General features: G+C 47.7%; 1 protein-coding gene across 1 annotated transcript; it reads right to left on the bottom strand.

Moving 5' to 3' along the window:
* Positions 1-983: 983 nt before the first annotated feature.
* Positions 984-20,276, bottom strand: LOC8035097 (tRNA (guanine(26)-N(2))-dimethyltransferase). Its single transcript, XM_029987366.2, has 15 exons — positions 19,948-20,276; positions 14,261-14,345; positions 12,317-12,498; positions 11,151-11,260; positions 9,612-9,724; positions 8,660-8,808; positions 8,442-8,525; positions 6,371-6,440; positions 5,467-5,601; positions 3,811-3,893; positions 3,501-3,609; positions 2,785-2,858; positions 1,970-2,089; positions 1,637-1,733; positions 984-1,055 (listed from the first exon to the last, which is right to left on the bottom strand). Exons 1-15 carry the CDS (start codon positions 20,256-20,258, stop codon positions 1,002-1,004), a joined length of 1,776 nt encoding a protein of 591 aa, XP_029843226.2. The 5' UTR covers positions 20,259-20,276; the 3' UTR covers positions 984-1,001.
* Positions 20,277-20,345: the final 69 nt, after the last annotated feature.

Raw genomic sequence — 20,345 nt, 5'->3', positions numbered from 1 at the left:
TCCCTCTATTAAAAAAAAAAAGTTCAGTCTTTCCACTCTCATGAAGAAGGAAGGCCAGCGGAGCCGTACTCGATACACTGTGTGCTTCTTCGTCGTCGTCGTTTGTTTTCGCGCTGTTTCCTACGATGAATTCCCACCAATGCGCCCAAGTATCGATTCTTCTATTGTAGCTGGAGCCTGGAAAGGTCGGCGCCATCTACGAGTGACGGCGGAAACCATACTGGTTGTGTCCTTGCCGCCGTCGCTTATAGATAGCTTAAGCTGTCCAGGTAGGTTTGTGTCGACATACCAGACACAATCCTGGGGAACCTAGCCCTTAAAAGCTCCGCTGTAAATAACCCGGTTTGTTGATCTTCTATTTCAGATGTCGCATTTTAGTTCATGTGAAGCTTCCGGCAACAGTTTGCCACCACGTGCTCCAGTCAATTTTCGTGATGCGGAGGCTAAAAGAAAAGAGAAATATAGCCTCATGAGTACTATAAAAAAGAGTGCCAATAGAGCACCCCTACAACTATGGATAAAGTTTGAAGATGCAGCCAAGACTCAGATACAGAGTCTACAGGTGGAGGTTGAATACAAACAACTACTATCTGAGAAGGAAATGCGCTAAGTAATGTAATACACGGGCACCCTTAACCGCAGTTCCGCTTAATCACAATCATCGCACTATACTCTCTGACAACTATTTCAGAAGTGAAGAGTATGCGTGCACAGCTTTGATGGGTGCCCGAAATACGCAGGCTCGCGTGCGCCCATCACTTTGACTGCGTACCCGCAGAAAGTTGTCCAAGAAGTAACTGTCATCAAGCGTAACTGCAGTCAAATGTACCCGCATAATTCGGGCACAAGATGATGAAATGTCAGAAGGTCGAGGCACAGGATGCGGCTCTCGCGTCCTGATACTATACCAAAAACGTCCGCAGAAGTGTGTGCAAGAGACCACCGATGTAAACTGCGTCTTTAAAAGGAGGCAGCTTCAGCCATTTTCTTTTTGAGCGCCTTTACTCATTTTCTGTGGGTTCTGGTGTGGTGTGGGCAGCTTGCTGGCAGGTCTCCTGCGTGGAGGAGACAGAGGGGGTCAGATCCCTACGGGGGATTTCCTACGTAAGAAACTGGCTCTTCGGCAGGCAATCTCCACTTTGTTACAAATAGCTTCTTGCTCATTTCAGTGCGAACTTCAGACGTAGAGCACACAACTCGAATGCACTAGAAACTAAACTCGGCTTCGACTAGCGACGCCGTCGAGGCCAGTATAGTTTCCACAGCATTCGAACGCTGTCCAAGCTGCGTGCACGAGCGTGAGGCTTCATCTGGCGTCTCCTTCGCACGACGGCGCAGGCAAATGAGACGGAAGACTCGTTCGCGCAGCAGTGCAGGGGGACTGTGGAACCTAGGCTAGCCTCGACTATGTCGTACAAAAATGCTGATGCCAAGTATATACCTCTCGCTTGTTCACAGAAAAGAGGAATGGAAGGATTGAGGAGGGATCGACTGACACCTGAAAACTCTAAAAAGCTTCTGTTGGAAAAAGTGAAGTGAGAAAAGCTAGGTGTTTCGACAGGCATCTCGAGAAATTCACAGTGCCAAACACCAAAGCAGCCCAGCAAATCGAAGCCCAGACGACCACGGCACTTGCCTGAGCTGGCCTCTTGGGATCAGCGTCTGAAAGTGCCCTGAGCTTCCGCTTGCCCTGATGCCTCTGCCGCTTCTCCGCTTCCTTGTTGGACCACAGGCTGCGAACAAGAGTAAGTGTCGGGATTCGGTCGGCCATGCTGCTGTCAAGTGGCAAGAGGACCCTTCGGCATGGTCTGATGAGCGGCCGACGAGTCATCGTTAAGCCATCGCCAAGCCATCGCCAAGCCATCGCTAAGCCATCGCCAAGCCATCGCCAAGCCATCGCCAAGCCATCGCCAAGCCATCGCTGAGCAGTCGCCAAGCGGTCGCCGAGCCGTCGCCAAGCAGTACCCACCTGGTCTTGGCTCTTGCCTTGGGGCCCCAGTACCGCTCAGGATTCACCTGGTACCGGAGCAGCTGCTGTTCCCTCGACGATGGATTGGCCTCCGGATGCATTACAAAGTTCACCGTGGCTCTGAAATCGTGGACCAGCGAAATCGTGGACCAGCGAACTTGTGGAAGGGCATACAAGAAGGAACGGGAAGGTCCTCTTGTCCAGCTGGCCAATACACATCTAATTACCTTACACGTTCTCGCACGAGTTTCTCTTAGCATGCACTAGATCCGAGCGGAAACCCCACGATACCTTCTACGAGCCATCCCAGCAAATCCGTGTTGCGTGACTAGGTGCCCCGCGAATTTCTGCACCCTTCTCAAAGGCCATTTGACCCTCGCACGGGATTGGATTGGCTTCGATGGCTCGTAGCATCCTCCGTGGTCTATGGTAAGGTGAGACGAAGTATGGTGGAGGCAGGATTTTGGGAAGCCAAATATTCAAATGTACCTGTAGACTATGTGGTTGAGTTACCGATAATTTAACGGAAGACAAAATTGCCATCGCTGGACGGACCTGTAGCTGTTGAGGAATTCTACTGAAGTTGTAAACTCCTTGAATGAGTCGAAAGTTTGGCTAATCGCTGAAAACAAACTTAAAAGACTTTGTCAGCATCGGTTTGACTGGCAAGAGACAACTGTAGGCATGCCAAAAGGAACCATTTGTGTAGTTAACCTATTTTTCCAAAAATGCACTTCTTCCATAATTAGAGTTCTGGGCAATGGTGTTTGCAATGAAAATGCGAAAAATCGACTCGCAAAACAATGCACACCTACTTGGGTTGGGTGCGCATGATGCCCTCGGCTGGTGACCCTGGTTCCAGCGCCTTGTTAGAAGGATGCTGCAGCTTCTAGAAGACCAGAACCGCCCGTCTGTCACCACCGTGTAAGCAGACTTTCGAAGCAATGCGTCGCGAGTTGAGTTCAAAGCGATGTGCTGCATGCACCCGGTAACTGTTCCCAACACTTCTTAACCCTGCAAGTTGGCAGGCCCGGTTAACATCTTAGCATGCACAAAGTATGCTTGGGATGTAAGCCGAAGATAACCCTCAAGAGGCCAAAAGAAATTTTATCATATAATTCCATGTAATTCCATTCTGCTTGATACTGTCTTGGTAGTGCTTGAAGTAGCTTGATATTGTTTTTTAAATCGTCTGTTGGACCACCATCAAACTGCTGATGCAGCATTTTGTCCTTTTCTATCGTTTAAAATATGAAACAAATAAAGAATATTATTATAACGCGTCTCAAGCGCCAAAAGTTACAGCTTATGAGCTTTCCCGCAATGCACTGATGCCACGACAGGAAGGCAACACTATGAATGAACTCCCGCTACGCAACGCGCCGAAAGGCCGCTATAATTAGCATTTTTCTGCAGCGCAGCCATGCAATGCCGCGAAACTAGCTCGACCCACGGCACCCTAATGTCAGTTCCACAGACCCTTACAAATCGACTCTCTCCGAAAAAAAAATTTAACAAACGAGTCACGCACCCAGGTGCGGATGATGTCCCAAATAACGTCCATTGGAGCGTCTGTTTTGACAGAGTTCTTGCAGGCATGGGAGAAGGACACCCTGTAGCCCTGGTGCAGCAGGGCAGACCTGGGAATACCACGAAAAAACACTGAGGGTCTCGCCACACCCTTTCCAACTGTGTTCAAGCTGTAGTTTATGTAACAAAGTATAATTTCCAAAGCTGCAACCGCGAATCAACATCAATGTCGTTGACACCTTACATTAAAATCGTGCAAAAAAACGGATGTACAATAACAGGAGAGAAAGAAGTCGAGAAAGATGTGTCACCTGAACTGGAGCATGCTGGGTGTGGAAACGTGGACGATAGATGCCAGTCGGTCCAAGAGGAAGTAAAGCGGCACCTGCAGCTCCTGCAACACGCCACGCATAATGTCACTCGCAGACTGACACAGTTTTACTTGCTTCACATTTTAACAGGTCAGATGGGTATATTCCGAGGACAAGATTCGGCATCGCTGAAAACTAAGTATCGACTTGCATTAATTGGACCTTGGTTAATTCGACTTATCATGTAATCTGACCCTGTTCAAAGGTCCTGGCAAAAGCCCATACATTTCCATAGAAAAAAAAAACTCGTCCATTTCGATCTTGAAATATAAAATATTGGTTAATGCAACCTAGAGGGAACCGGCGGTGGCCAAATTACAAGCATGATTGGCCGTGCATGACGCGCAAGAACTGGCCTTTGTGTGTGGCCGCTGCCACCGTCGCGAGGCAGTGTGCGGCGGCTCATTATAAAAATGTTAGCCCATGTTACCTAAAGTGCCGGATATTCAAAATTTCGAGCTCACCATCTTTTAATTCAGCTTTCTGATACCTAATTCAACCCAACTTCGCATGTCCCGTCGAATAATTGGAAGTCAACTGGATGGAGCAAAAAGTGAGGAGAGTATGGAAGGACTAAAGTCTGACTGGGTGGCCGCCATCTTGCATAGAGGAAACTAAGACGTGAGCACGGAAAGCAGAAGGAGCAACCAAGTGCAGAAGTGATGCCTCGTCGTCCGATTCCCAATCTTCTTCAGTTCGTCGTATGCTGCCATTTCATCCGTCGCTTTTGCACCTTCCTTTTACACTCGCCTTTTCTTTTTCTTCATCCGACAAAACGTCAGTCAAATCCCTCCCATTCCCCTTCCAAGCATACTAACTAAGACACGTAAGACCTTTCTCTTCAATATGGCCCTGCAACAACCAAAACATTTCTGGACTATACTCCGCGACAACTTCTTTTGGCAATGCAGTGGAAGGTACCTACGTCCTGCGTCCCCTCTCCCATTTTGAGTGTGTGCAGGCTCTCCTCTCCCCGGAAATGGGGGAGGACCAGAGCCTACGCACACTCAAAATGGGAGAGGGGACGCGGGACGTACCTTCCACTGCATTGCCAAGAAAAGTTGTCGTGGAGCATAGGGATATCAAGCCTGTCGGTGCAAGGCATAAGTGGACATTGCGAAGCCCTCAATGTTTTCAACTCCGTAATATCAGAGAAACTTTTGCAAAGTAGTATTTATTTTCTGAAGGCAATAAAACCGCAAGTAAACAAAGAACCGACCAGCGACCCCTTTTTTACAACTTGGAAACTTTAGAGACCACGCTAATGCCCACCACACTCAATCAATGCCACGGCTCTCTAGCTCTTCGAGTCTGCAGCGTTTCAGCAATACCACCTAGCAGAAGACAAGGACCGCACCTTTCCTCCTGTGACAACATCACTTGCTATCCAACGCGGTGCTGCTCAGCTCACGTCCATGTCGCACAGAGCGCACCTTCCAGCGTCTTACGACGACAGCGATTCTAGTTACAAGACGCCAGCTACAGCGATGTCAAGATGCACACATCTGCCGGTTGGTGGCACACTCTTGTCAAATTTCAGGCCTCGTCTTCTGGTGGCATTAACCCAAGGCAACTCCAAGGGAAAAAGGCACTCACCTCGGTGAGGAGGTGCAGAATTCCCAGCATCCTTTTGGAGGTGCCATACAGCTCTGGATTTGCGCTCACCCGGTCGATGAGACGGCGCACGAAGCCCAGATCGTGCAGCGGGTTGATCCAAATGGGGCCCCCCACCTGCAGAAGTGCCGATTCAGCACCCTTCACCCGCATCCCTTGTTCGGCACGAAAAACCGGGTCGCTATGCACAATAACTGACTTCTTTCAGAAAAAGAAATTAACCGAGTTACGTACGATAAACAGTCACAGTCAATGCAAGAAACCAACTAGCTACAGGCAAAGACCAGCTAGCAACACTGATCTGCTTTTTACCAGTGTGTGTTTCACTGCATCACATCGCACTGTGCCCCATCGTTCTATTACTATCTACCTCGGTCAAACACCATTGTATTTACACACGACTGAATAAATCGTGCAGAATTTGCTGCAGAAAACAAGAACCCTCCTAGTTAAGATTTCATTCTATATAAATTTATCGTTTTTACACGTGGCCACTCAACACCCCAACTGTGGGTGGCAGAAATTGCTTTTAATGATTCTGCCAGTTTTCTGAAGGCACTTTCAAGCACATGCAAATTGCCTTTAGTAATCTGCATACCTCCACTCTGTATGTCTCCAAAAATAGAGCAAAGTTGTCAAGAATTCGCTCATTGTTCCTCAATGTCTCGTTTGTCCTCCGCTTTCTTGCCAAGTTGGTCCCCAGCACCCATATTGGAAGTTTAAATAAATCTCTCACTCCCCAGTTTTCCAGTGGAGCGGTTCTTTGGGCTCACTGAAGCTGATTTTTCTAGTTGGCAGATGGCAACACTGGTTACACCAGCCACAAGAACACAACGTCCCCCGCCCCACCCACTAAAGCCCGCCTCAATCCAGCAGGATCACTTGCATGATGTTTGTGGCCACAGTGGGAGCAGGAAGGCCCCACAGGAGGACCCTGGGCCGGGCTGCACTTGAAGCTGAAAGATCACCACAAAGACAGACTCAAATACGAGACCAACCATAGTATGAAGAGCATTCTGGTAGTACCTTATTATTTCAATTCAACTTCATTCTTGCATGTTTCACAAATGAAAAACGACTATGAAAAACTAACCGGGGGAATAAATTTCCTGCTATTTAAAACAGACTATGTATCTGCATCCGCCGGTGCCAATTCACTTATCTTTGGAGAAGCCTCGGGTATGCAGGGCTCTACTGATGAGCAATGGGCAAAGGTTTTTAAGGAGCTGCAAGGATTCTTGTAAGGATATGTATGTATATTGCCCTTTCAAGAATTCAAGGTCCTATCAGGAGTTCAAAGGAACACTTCTGTTCACTTGAGAAAGTTTCAGAGCAGACCAGAAAAACATTGTACCAAGACATCCTCAGTGTTAAGTAACAAGCTCTGCAGTGGAAAAGTTACACTGCACTGGACAAACTACTAGTTGCCTCTAATGTAGCATTGAATTCTACCACATTAAGCTTGAAGTACTTCAAAACAAGATATTTAGTACTTCTTGTTTATTCAAACAAATTTCAAAATTTTGGTTGTCCCGCTATGTCTTTAATATATATACAAGCCATTTATTTGTAATGGCATTTTCATACAATTCATACTTTTTGTTCTTGCGGCTTAGTTGAGCGCGCTTGATTCCGAGCGCCGGTGCACTGTGGGGAAGCAACAGCTGCGGAGCTCACTTCCACGGGTGTTGCTTCTCCACAATGCACCGGTGCTCGGTAAGAAGTACGCTCAACAGGGCTAATAGTCTACAATAGACAACCTTTTTATTGTATGAACAAACTTAGTCATTTTGTTTTGAGGTGTCATGCACTAACTAAACAGCACATGATAGAAAACATTTTTGAGGGATAAACAAACTTATCTCATACATTTCACAAAAAAAAATTGGGGAGTGTGTATGTTTATACATCCTAGACCTTCGTCTGCCTCAACGGGCGACTTCTCTCCCAGCTGTAGATGAGAAATTTAGCCAGTGCAGTACAACCGCTAGCCTGGGGTCTTCAACGTGCACCACACTGTAGTGACACATGGCTGCACATGGTATGATGCTCATCCAGATTGCAATGGGCAGGGGTGGGGATTGAACCCAGGATCCCTGGGTTCTGCCACATTTCACCAATGTTTCATGTGTGGCGTTCCTGCCCATGATTAAAAGGCCTGTGTAGCGGAAGCTATAAAATATCTGCTTATCCATATAACAAATCCTACTTTTACCTCGCATCATATATTTAGATGAATTTCCGATAATTTAAACAAAATTCATGGCTTCCTGGAGTTTGAATAAATGAGAGCCTACTATATAGTCACCGAAAAGATAAGAACAGAAAGGTTTTTTAATTTCTCCAGCATGGAGCTTCCTTGCTCTGATAACATAACTACATGAAATGTTTTCACCACACAATCAAAATTCACAGTTATGAGGGTAAACGGTCACAACACAGGAGCACTGAAAGAATGTATTGATTGGATTGTGTTTGGCTTTTCTCTTGTTCATTTTGCTGTAGAATTCCATTCTGGTCTACATCTGCTGCTTAGAGCATAATTTGCACTGGTTCTCAATGCGGAGCACAAGTTTGTCTGCTTCTTGAGGAGCGGTTACGGAGACGTCAGAACGCCGAGCTCCGATTGGCTCTGATAGGAAGGATAATGGGTAGGCCTCAAGGCAGCCAGCATTGACGTCTACCCACTATCTCTCCATAAGAACCAATCAGAGCTTAGCATTCTGACGTTAGGACAACCCCTGCGCAAGAAGCAGAGAAAGTTGCCTTCCGCATAGAAGCTGTCCTAATCACACTAAAAGAAATTTCAATCAATCGGCAAAAAGTGGGACCCTAGTCTACATGTTTGATGTGCTTGTGCTTAGGCCACGTGCCAAGTGAAAGCCACATTTCTGCCCCATGTGCATCGTGCGTCTGCAGTCCATCCGATCGTTGAGAGGAGCAGGTGAACAACTCACCCGGTGCCCTTTTCCGTGCATCGTCCCAGGGGCTGCAGGGTGAAGCTCTCGCAGCCACTGCACTGGTACACCATACCCAGCTTGCTGCAACGGACGAAAACATTAAGGTGGGCTATAGCGACCGACAGAACGAGAACGACAGGGAGGAACATCAGACTGTTACTACGATCGTAGACATATGCTACACGGCCTTCTGCGTGAAGGGACGGATGCCCTACCTGGTGGAGCGCTTGACCACCGCCGCTCCGGTGTAGACGCGGACAAAGACTCTGACGTAGAAGTCGACGCTGAGCGCCAGCAGTGGCACCGTGTAGCGGCCGTACCGGTTGGCGTGGGACTCGATGCTCTGCAGCACAATGCGCAGGGCCTGCGGGAAAAGAGGCTCACTCCGCAGCGATGGCACAAGCTGCTTCGGAAGTCACAAAGCCTCACCCATAGCCATTGCCTCCAACAAGCCAAGAACAAGTCTCAACCGAAATAAGGCTCTTTACTGATGAAATCTTTCCAAATTTCCTTGTCCATATTAAACTTTCGCCCTCGATTAGGTGCAACTAGACTGTTGTGAAATCACGATGATGCCAACAATGGTGGTTTATAGACATTGTTGCAAACCCAAGTATCAGTGGAGCATCCACTGACATTCTGAATATTATAAACTGACCGAGGACCGAAATGACATTCTAAAAACTGGTTGTCCCATTAGTTGCTGAGCACCGCACAGTGGGATTGGACAAGTGATGACGGGCTTTTGTCGGGTTTCTTTAGACAACTAGCAGACCGACATCAAAACTGCCAGAGCGGTGAAATGTGCTTGCATGCTAAGCCAGCCTCAGTGATAAAGCCTGGAGTTTTACTTTCAGTTGTACAAATTGTGACAAAGCACTAATCTCTTGTTCGTGCTTACTGCACTGCATGATATACATCCCAGGAACGTAGGTCGTAGAAGGTGTTGTGCATGGAAGCACCCTATTTTCAAAGTTTCACTTCTTTAAAAATGTCTCATTTAAACTTCAACCCCTTTCTTCAAGCTCGTTAGATTGTTCATTCTCCATATGACCTAGAAGAGCAGACAATAAAGCCTCCATACCACAAGAGCAAGGGCCTAAGAAGTTCTGGCCAAGTGCTAAAACACCCAGAGCAGCGGCTCACAAGTGGAGGCACACCCCTCACCATTTCGTGGCAGCACTTGGACTTGAGCGACACGGCCCCATACTTGGCACGGCAGGTCTCGCTGCTGTTGCCGCACAGAATGGCCATGTCCGTGCATGTCACCAGCAGCAGCCCTGCCAAAGGAGACGGGCTGGGGTCGGGTCTTCCGTTGAGGGGCTCGCCTTCTCGGAAGAACCCTGTCCATCCTGCCAATACCGCGTCTTCCAGACTAAGGTTCGTAGACCAGTTTACACCGTTATAAGACGACGTTCTATGCTGTCTAGACTATCTAAACTTGAAGGCTACGTGAGGGTTTGTTTCACAAAATAGCTCGTTATCAGCGCTGTTGTCTAAGGTTGAAGACTGCGCGAGATTTGTTTGTCAAAATAGCTCGTGATTAGTGCAGTTATCACTCAGTGCAGTTATCGAGATCACACTGCTTCATGTTTGGCATTAGTTGGAAAGAAAAGCCGAGACTGTCGGTGTGTTGCTTTCACCCTTATGTCCCTACGGGCAACGTGCAAGTTAGCTGCACCCAAGTGGAAAATGTGGATCAAACTTAATCTTGATGGCACAAACACTCACCGTTTCAGGACGTAAAACCATTACCACAGGTAAATAAGCGCACGCGTGGTCGTCGGGATGCCTCCAAAATAAAGAACAGCGTTCATACTTACTTTTGTTTCTTGTAAAGCAATTAAGGAATTATAACAACCAATGCGGAGCGCAGGTTTGTCCACTTCTTTTGCAGGGGTTGTGGTAACGTTCGATTTCCGAGCTCTGATTCGCTCTGATGGAAGGATAGTGGGTAGACCTCAGGGCAGCTTGCTTCGAGGGCTATTCCTTATCCTTCAATCAGAGCTGATCAGAGCTGATCAGAGCTGATCAGAGCTCGGCATTCTCACGTCACCACAGTCCCTACAAAACACGCAGACGAACTTGCGCTCCGCATAAACCCTATGAAAAGAAGACAAATACTTTCTTGGCCCGCATAGAGTACTATTTGTTGGAAAACAAACGACTTACGGGAGTAGGACGTCGATGAAGTAAAGACCTAGAGCAGTCTACGCACCAGGTGTGGGCTACGTGAGAAAAAATACCTCGGACAGAACTCCTTTTCGCAGACTACATGCACTCGCATTCGCTTACGACCATGTTCTTGCAATCTCTCATGACGAGGAAACACACTGGAACGCCAGAGCCATCTATGAGCTGACCCTGGAACTGCATTTTACAAGAGTGAACGTTTTGCGGCATTTCAAAGATCAAATGTACATACTATCTATGAGAAATGTTTGTTTATAACATCATCAAAAGTTTGTTAAACCAAAAAACTAAGAGTGATATGAAAAAAAAAAAAAGAAAAAAATAATATGGAAATGTTAAGTGTTCCATGGCCACCCGACAGATATCGCCGAGGTCTTCTCATTGTCTCGAGAGATTCCAAGGTATCTGGTTCTAAGCAGTCGCAAGTGTGTGAAGCGGCCTTGTAGCCAAAAAATACGGTAGTCAGCCCGTCCGACATTCCCCGGGGGGGGGCGCCGCAAAGCCCCCGCACACCTTTCTCCTTGACTGCTTGCACGGCGGCATCCAGGAACATGGCAGGGCTGCCGTAGGGGTCCAGGTCGATCACGTCGAACCGGTCCGCCTTGTGGGAGTGCATCAGGAGCCTGGAGCGTAACCCCTGCCCGAGTCACTTCAGACGATACGTCAATCAGGTTCGAGCATTGGCGAGTGTGCGTCACCAACCGGTCACCAACCGGTCGTGAGTGGTCGTTCACTCTGCTGCCGCCCGAGTCACTTCAAAACAGTCCTGCTTGTGGGCAGCTACAGCTATCAGTGCGACAGAATTTTTCATGGTGACTAGCTTTGCCTCGAGGACAGTGGTGTAGCCAGGAATCTCTTTTGGGGGAGTGGGGAGGGGTGATCTTTGTGACGCATTGCCTACCCAACTAAGGGGGAGGTGGGGGGGACGTGATGCGTATGTATAAGCCCGCCCCCTGGCTACACCCCTGCTCAAGGACACACCCTTACATACAATGAAAAATAATTTTTTTTAAAAGGGTGTATACACTTTCCACTTCGGCTGTTTTCTATTCAAATTGTACACCTATCAGTGGTAAAGGAGGTTCCGGCACTCCACTAATACTAACGACTTTCACAGTCTGCGATATATGCTGGATTTTTAGCTGACCAATTTCAACTTTAAGCCCAGTCGACTATTCAGCAGCTGGCAACTAGTACTATAGGATAAAGCATCTTGACCCGAGGCGCCACGACACGACAACCTGGCATCCGCCCAAGCTCAAGAAAACATAATTCACAAGAGCAGGGGCAAGCACTTGACATACTTTAGCTGCACAAGAGACTACCTCTCCATTTTCTTTAACAACAAGTTGCTTAACCTAAGAGCTAAAGTCACACATATAGCACAATCCAATTTATCCTAGTCTTAAGCATGGTAGAATTCGGCCAGAATGCCTAGACTAAGCAGATCAGCACAAACGTATGGATGCTGCTTCTGAGGCTTCAATGAAAAGTTGCACTCCAAGCAAAGTCACGGACAATAATGCCGGACACCCTTTCTGGTCATCTTAGAGTCGGTCCTCAGTGGCACAAATCCACCATCCCGCACGACCAGCTACTTTTGTCACACAAAATATGTACAAAAAGTGTTCCCTGGGAGGAGGGGGGCGTCGAAGAGAGGACACCGGGGGTGCACTCACGCTGCCTCCGCTCTGCTGGGGGTCACCAGGTGCGCCACCTTATTGTGCTCCACGTTGCGCTTGATGCTCTCCACTGCCTGCACCGAGTAGTCGTTGGCCACAATGCGCTCTATGCCCTCAATCTCCAGGGCGTACCGGATGGAGCGCAGCCCAGAGGCCGCCAGGGCTTCCAAGACAGTTACCTGAGCAGACAACACGGACGCCCCCACCCCCCCAACCGGTTCAGGGTTGCAAAAGAGGCTCGAGAAGCATCAGCTCAGCAATGCTAAAAGTGAAGGTGAGCCCAAGAGGAGTAAAAATTTAGCAGTCCCGCGTTAACCCGCAGTATGGTTACAGCGATAGCTGAGACATGTCACGGCAAACTCGATATCGGTGTAGTGTTCACACACCGTGGGGCAGTGGGGTGCGTGAATGAAAGCGTTTGGAACAAAATAGACGTCTCTTTTGTTCCAAACTCTTTTGTTTTGTTCTATATTCTTCTGAGCGCTTCAGTTTATTTTTTGTTCCAGAACACTTGAAAGCGTGTCTTTCGGCGCGATCTCTTGGCATTGACAGTGCTATGACAACATTTTAGAGCGCAGCTCTTAGGCACCCGTTTCCGGCTTGAGTGGCGTCGCCGTCGGCGTAACTGCACATTGCATTATGGTACGTTCCCCATAATGACGTCACACGTGACGTCACAAGGGTCTTTAGGATTACGAGTGACATCACGAATGACGTCACGAAGGTCACTCGTGAAGGTCACGACGAAAATCACGACCTTCACAGTAACCTTCAAGAGGCCTTTACGAGTGACGTCACGAGGGTCACGAGTGACGCCACGAGGAAGGAGGAGGGAAGAGGAGAGGGTACAAAGCAGGAGGAGGATATCCTCCTCTCCATGCCCTCTCCTCCTCCTCAAGAGATGCACTCTAATTCGGTATTACAGGGAATTGAAAACGTCTTTCATTTTTGTAATAGGTTATTTTTTTTCCAGAGAGCGCATGCAGTGGGCATCGGCTACTACAAAACCCCCTAATTTAGGGCGGGTTATTAACGCTGTGCCGTAGCGCAGTGGCAACACCTGTGCTTTGCGCACAGTAGACTCAGGTTTGATTCCCACGGGCCATCTTTTTCAAGGGCTTGGCCACATCGACGTAGGGCACCCTACATTGCCAACAATGGATGTCATTTCCAGTGGTGGGGTGAGTCAGTAAAAGCCGTCATTGTAAAGAGAAGTGTTCTCTAAAGGCTGGTGTTGCAATCTGGGTTACATGAGGGGACGGTTGTCGGATGGCTGCCAAGATGCAGCTAAGGCTAAAGGCGGTTCCGTGCCGAAGCAAACGAGAAAGTAGCTGTAGCCACACATCCGGGGCAGGCTGTGCCGAGGCACAGTGGACTAGGGCTTGCCTAGGCACGCCGATGACACAGAGACAGAGACCGGCGGTGGGCCACGGAAGACCGCGCCGGGACAGAGTACCGAGACGAGTTACTCTGATAATTCTCGAGCCGGGACGACGTCACGCTCACCGCGTAATCCAGCTTTTATTGACAACATGACGCCGTATGCACATACTATGTGCAAAACCGTACAGTATAGCTCCACCTTGGAACAATGCACGAAGTCAGATTACCAGGGCTGGTTCACAGATTAGAATTTGAGTGTGCTTGAATGCGTTGCTTTCCCTTGTAACCACTTAACACACTGGCACACTGCTGCTATCTATCAAATAGCCAGCTGGAACACTTCTAACTTGTGTATAACTATAGTGAAGGCTTTGCAGTATTTCTGAGATCAAGTCTGTGCAAAATCTATGAGTAGTTGCTTATAACACGGTCAAAATTATTTCTAGCCCCAAGGTGAGAGAATCAGGTGTAAAAGATAGAAAAATGTGTAGTTGAACGTGTTCAGGGTCACCCAATGGATGGCACCGGTGTGCATTAAAGGCACCCCTTATCACTTACTTTAAGTTGGCTGTCTCCGTCCACTTGTTTCTCCTGCTGTGCTTCTTCGCGTCGCAGAGCGATGAACTCCTGAATGACTGCAACACTAAATTAATAGTTATGAAATGTTGTTAAACAGAAACATTACACAATAGACCCCTTCCGAAATTGTGAAATGATGCATAGATTATGCGCAGCCGCCATTAGTTGGTCTCATCGCTTACGGCATGAAGCCCGTGAATGGTTCCGAGTTCGCGCCGAGCACTGACACAGTGCTCCTGTGGAATGCGTTTCGATCCGAGTACACCCCGAATGCTGACGAAGTGCTCTTGTCCAATGCGTGCTCCCAGTTCATGACCAAGTAATGGCGGTCGCACATAATCTATGCATCATTTCGAAAGTTCGAGAAGGGTCTATTAGTAATGTCGACAATAAATTACACTGACTTTTAGACAAATTAAGAAGCTACATGTTCCTGCTAAAACAAATGTACAAAAAATTTCCCTGTGCTCACAGATGGCCTGTTGATCATGCATCTTTCGATGAAACTAGATAACCATATTTTAGGACCGTGCACTATCAGTATGGTGCACCAAAGATGACGACAGTATCAGTTAATACTTTTCGTGGAAGTGTTCATAAAACCATGGAAGCATATTCTTCGACAAAATGATCTGGCACAACTGATTTACAACACAGGTGAGTGAGTTCAACTAGAGCCTGGTTCAGACACAATGCTCAGAAAGGGGTGTGGCACTAACTTCAATCACATGTTTAGTACAGAAATAGATGTCGCATGAGCATAATTTTGCGACTTCTTTGATGCTAAGATTTCATACAATGAGTTATCACCAAGAACAGATAATCTCAGAAACGTCTTTAGTGCCCCTTTAATGCCTTAAATCCCATTTCTCGGTAATTTTGCATGCAATTAAAATGACCTCTCCTGCCAAGTCCCCATCCCCAGCCTGAACTCAACATTCCCATTACATGGCGAAATACCAGACAGCTTTCCACGCTTTAAGATTGCTCGATATCTTCCTAAAGTTGGCTTCACCATTCTCCAGGTTTCGGTTGTAAGTTCAGTTGTTCAGTTGTAAGAACTCATTGATATTATATGTCAGGATCGTAAACGCTTGCTTTGCTGCTATTTCAAAATTTAGCTATCTATATTTTAAAAAGAAAAAAAGAATGCCCATTTTTATAATAGCAGTTTTTCTGCAGTGTCGGTCATCGATGAGTAAACTCTTGCGTATTTCACATTGGTGCATCAGAAGCCTATGACGCAAATCCCGTGTCAGGTGGCCAAGTTCTCAACGCGACGGCGGGGACATTCTGCTTTTACCTAAAAGATAGTAAGTGCGCACGAGAGGTGTGTGTAACAGAATCATGCCGTTCCCGGTACTCGAGTAAAGAATAACTGGATAAAGCTCTCCGTTCTTCAGGCGTTCACTATACACATTCACACCTTGCCACATTAAAAGTACCCTCCCCCCCTCCCCCCCTCCCTTTGAAAATATCAGTTACTGGTAAAACATTTAAAGCGTGCGAAATGGATTCAAGCTTTACGGCGACAGAACCCTGACGGAACGCCTTGGCAAACCGTGAACTCCCTTATTTGCAGGGCCAACTTCGTTTGTAAACGTGCTGAATTCAAAGAGAAATTGCTTCTAACATACCGTTCAGTGGCGTACACAGGGGGGGGGGGCCGAAGGGGCTGCGGCCCCCCCCCCCCCCCCCCCCCCCCCGAAACTTTCGAGCGGGGGGGGTGGGGGGGGGGGGAGTGGGAAAGGTCACTGACTCTCGGGTTCATCAATATCAATGCGGTGTTTTTTGTTTGTTTTTAACAGCGGAGCCAACTTTGTGGAGAAGTTGTAAAAAAAAAGAAACAAGAAAGGAAGGGAATGCAATATGTCATTTATGACATAGTACAAATAATTAACAATGTGTAGTTTTAACGTCTTTCGTGTAATCTGACTGAGGAATACTAAATTAACGAATTTATTCATTAAATAGTCTATTAAAGGGTGGCGATCAGTCGGATTAATTTGCTAATGAACCCCCCATCTCCAATCAAGATTCAACGCATTATGAAAGTCATGGATTGTGCGATGTAACAAAAATATGTAGGACCAAAGGTTCTACAAACCACAGCACTAAGATTATGGAAGCATCCGACTTAATATTTAACGCTTTGCTGAATTTTCACGCGTGTAAAACGATACAACACAACCTTTAGTAAGAAGAAAAAAATATAAAAACATCAAATGTTAAATAAGATGGGTCCAGCTTGTGGGGACCCCACAGATCGCGATAAACGTAACCAAGGACTGCGGGTTGCGCGATTGGGCGTGTAAGCCGCAGCCTCCGCAATCTGCTTTTTGTGTATATGTGTGTTGTTGCTTTTGCGTTTTCTTCTGTTCCAATATAGTTTTATATAACGGTCGTCGCGGAGTAGCCGGCACTGCGGGATTCATACACACACACACACACACACTATATATATATATATATATATATATATATATATATATTTATCTACTATAATCGGCCGCATATCTCATTTGTTAAATATATTGTGAGGTAGGCTGCACTGCTAGCGTTACTCAGGAAAGAAAATATATTCGTTTACTTCTACTTTTATTGCTTCGCAAGTGCCCCAATTGCGTGCGGAGTCGCCGGGGCTGGTTTGTCGTCGCCACGGAGCGGCCCCCTCGTCCCCCGTCTTAATTGTTCCTCGAGAACCCCCCCGCTCTGGGAGCGTACCATGCGCTGTGCCCCGCTCGAGCGCAGCGGGGCCCCTCGATGTTTTGTAGCCTTTTTTTATTTTGAGAAGAAGCGTCGGTACTGCTCTTGCACCCCAACGAGGTTTTTGTCCTGGAAGCGATGTCCGGCTGACGGTCGACAGTTAGGGCGAAGGTTTTTGGGAGTTTTCGGGGGTATGTGTACATGTACTTTCTTAATTGGATTTTGTATTATATATGTTTGTTTTGTATCACGTGGCTCCCATTGGTCTAAAAAGAGCGATATCTAATTGGCTCCTTGGGTGGCGGGGAAACTCTTAACAAAGTGAATATAGGCGCCTGAAGGCGCGGGATTTGCGGTTCAAGGTTCGAGTACGGAAGTTGTCATCGGCAGTTTGAGAACTGCGCGAGATAGGGGCGCGAGTGTGCGACCTGCTGCCTCAGGACGAGAGCCAAGTGCAATATGTGAGTGTACAAACTATTTTCCATCGTTCCTTTGTTGCGTCGTGTGACTTCCTTGACTTTCTTTTCTGAACGGACCTCGAAAACCTTAGAAATCGACACCAACGAACAAGTCACGTGAGATTTTTGTTGGTTCGATCAGGTTAAGATGGGAAGTAATTTATGGTGAAGCAGCTTTCCAGTGTTTATCGTCTATCCATCAAGGTGTTCAGCGTTTCTACTCATGCATCATTGCTTTATCAGCCCCGATGACAGGCGGCTTCATGCATTGGAGTCGTGCTTTATATAATATTTGTTTTTATGATTCTTGTTTTCTGCTAACTCTGGTGCCTTCTGTTGACGTGACTTGTAAATAAAAAAAGTAAAGTGCAAATGCCTTCCTGGTGAGGAATTTCCTGGGCACCATTTTTATGTATCATAATCATCCCAAAACCAATATGACAACTTTAATTTAATTATTTAATAGAAGAATGCATAGTTCTTAAAAAAAATGAAAACGCTTTTATTTCCTCTTGGACTTTCTTTTCTCTTTTTATCTTGTCCCTCTTTACCCCTTTACCCCCTTATCTTGTCCCCCGTTGGTCCGGCCCCCTCCGAAACGAAATCCTGCATACGCAGCTGATGCCGTTCCTTACTTTTTGGCAGTGCAGGCGAGCCTTCACGACACCAAAACCGTCAAGATTTCACCCCGTTCGGAGTTTGTTTTTACGGCCTCAGGTACGGCGATGCCTTGGGCACTCGCACAGTACACAGGACGGCAAAGGGACGAAACGTAACAAGCTTGAATAACTTAGGCACTCAAGGAGTGCAAAATCAGCATTTTATAGTTCATAAACATAGCTCACAAGCTTTGCACAAGGTGGATAATTGGGTTGGGATCAAACTGGTCACTATTACTTTCATTTGATAACACTCTGCCTTGAAAACCGACCCATTTTTCAGTTGCTTGCACGACGCGACACCGAAGTGATGAATGAATGACTCCAAGTCGACGGTACCATCTTTGAAGGTATGAAGACGAGCAAGGGAGTCTATATAGTAGACATGGCTTTTGTTATTCCTCCAGGGTTGTCCTCAGCCATTTCGAAGTGAATATGCACGCGAAACGATGCCAGAAAGATACGTTCGGAATGGCGAAAGATGGAGCAATGCCACCAGAGAACACACATAAACACGCGGACAGAGAGACGGGCCAGGCGCTGGCGCGGACGACGGAGCAAAGGTACGGGAGCCCCCAAAAATGTTCCGAGCGATTCCCGCGAGGGGGCGCCACGATCGTGAGCAAACTCCTTAGAGTTTGCTTACGATCGTGAGCCCCCTTGCGATTGTGAGCAAACTCTTTGCGGTCGGAGTGAATATAGTTTTCACATTTAAATATTCTAAGCTTAAATGGTAAAACAAAATGGCTAGGTGGCGTAAGCTACCGCCCGATCCAAAGGGCTCAGTCGGATTCATCTATCCATCCACCCATCCATACAACTCCAAAACTCTGAAAAAGGCCCATCCTCAAGGACGTTTAAACAGACAGGACCCGGCATGACGTCAGCCTGAGTGAAGCCGGAAGATGCGTTTAATCCCAGACTGCCTTGCGCACCCGTTCCGAGGCCGTGGGGTAGCGCACCGGCGGTTCGTCTGCTTTCTAATCTGCTCTGGCGTGTGCTTCATAAGGCTAGCTTTCGATGCGGTCGGCGTCCGCCGTGGGCGTCAACGATGCAAATGCTTTGCAGCGTGAGTGTTTGTACTTAGTTCCACATTATGTGCGAGCGAAGTCAGTACTGGAAGCGCGAGCCCGTTCTGTGCGCTCCTGGCTTGCATGCGCTCGTGCGATCTGCTGCTGCTGTTTATTAAAAAAATGCGTTGCGCACCGCCAAGTCCTTCACGATGCGTCGTCTAGAGCGTCTCAATTCTAGTCACTTACTTTCTGCTGGGCAACCAGGCGTTCGTTTATAATATAAAAGTCTCCCGTTAAGCGCTGTTTCAAATAACAGTGGGTGCCGCCATTACTTTCGGTGCACACAGTCGCGTTGCCACGGAAATGTCATGGCAACGCGGTTGTTTGCACCGAAATTAATGGCGGCGCCCACTCACTAGGCTTCCCATTGGTCGAGAAATGCTCGTTGCGGCTCGTGGCCACGCCTACTTCCGTTACACTTCGCTCCATGCGTTGGGGATAGGGACGCCACCTCCTGCCCATTATAACCTCCTTGCCCAACATGCATATGATCACTGTACCTCGTACCAGGTTTCTTAATGTCAGCAAGGTTACCACAGGTGACAGCGGTTCATCTAAACAACGTGGCCAAAGCTGACTGATATCAACACCGTTTGACATCCATCAACGCCGTTCATACGCGCCAATTTGACCGGCAAACGCCGTTCGACACAACCGAATTTCGATGTAACATATCACGGACAACCATCTAATGGCACCGCATGGGAAAATACCGGCGGATCCTGACTCGTGAGAGTAATATCTTTCGGATTATGCGGCACCGATCTCACCTCATGTCTCGGTTGAATTCTTGAACGGGGTTGTAGAACACGTCGTGCGAGCTGGGGAACAACACCTCGGCCCGACCCTCGGTGACGGATGTCTGAGGCTTGTCAGGTTTTTCCACCACGGCCTGATGGCCCGTCGACAGCTCCAGGCTGTCCATGACGGCTTCTTCGCCGGGCGGACGTATCGTCGGTGATCGGTTTTCTGGTTTCTTTGTGGTGTCCACGGCTTTACAGTGGAGACAACATTCAGAGCGCCGAGCTAATCCCACCACGCCGATCACGCTCCGCCGCAGGATGCGATGGTTTCGAAACATGGCGCATCTTCGCGGTTGCCTAGTCGGATGTCTGAAATGATCGGAATCGTCCAAAATCGGCGTTTCGTACCATTTCCGTACTGCTCA

Source organism: Ixodes scapularis, unplaced genomic scaffold, assembly GCF_016920785.2.
Source record: "Ixodes scapularis isolate PalLabHiFi unplaced genomic scaffold, ASM1692078v2 PGA_scaffold6__148_contigs__length_123643588, whole genome shotgun sequence".
NCBI classification, from domain to species: domain Eukaryota; kingdom Metazoa; phylum Arthropoda; class Arachnida; order Ixodida; family Ixodidae; genus Ixodes; species Ixodes scapularis.
The sequence above is the reverse complement of the archived record's forward strand: the minus strand, read 5'-3'. Positions and strand labels throughout refer to the sequence as shown.

Coding starts and splice junctions, on each gene's coding strand:
- LOC8035097 (XM_029987366.2), bottom strand. CDS start 20,258: ATGTTTCGAAACCATCGCATCCTGCGGCGGAGCGTGATCGGCGTGGTG. Junction 11,261..12,316: donor CCCAGCAGAGCGGAGGCAGC/GTGAGTGCACCC, acceptor GTTACGCTCCAG/GCTCCTGATGCACTCCCACA. Junction 8,526..8,659: donor GTGGTCAAGCGCTCCACCAG/GTAGGGCATCCG, acceptor CGTCCGTTGCAG/CAAGCTGGGTATGGTGTACC.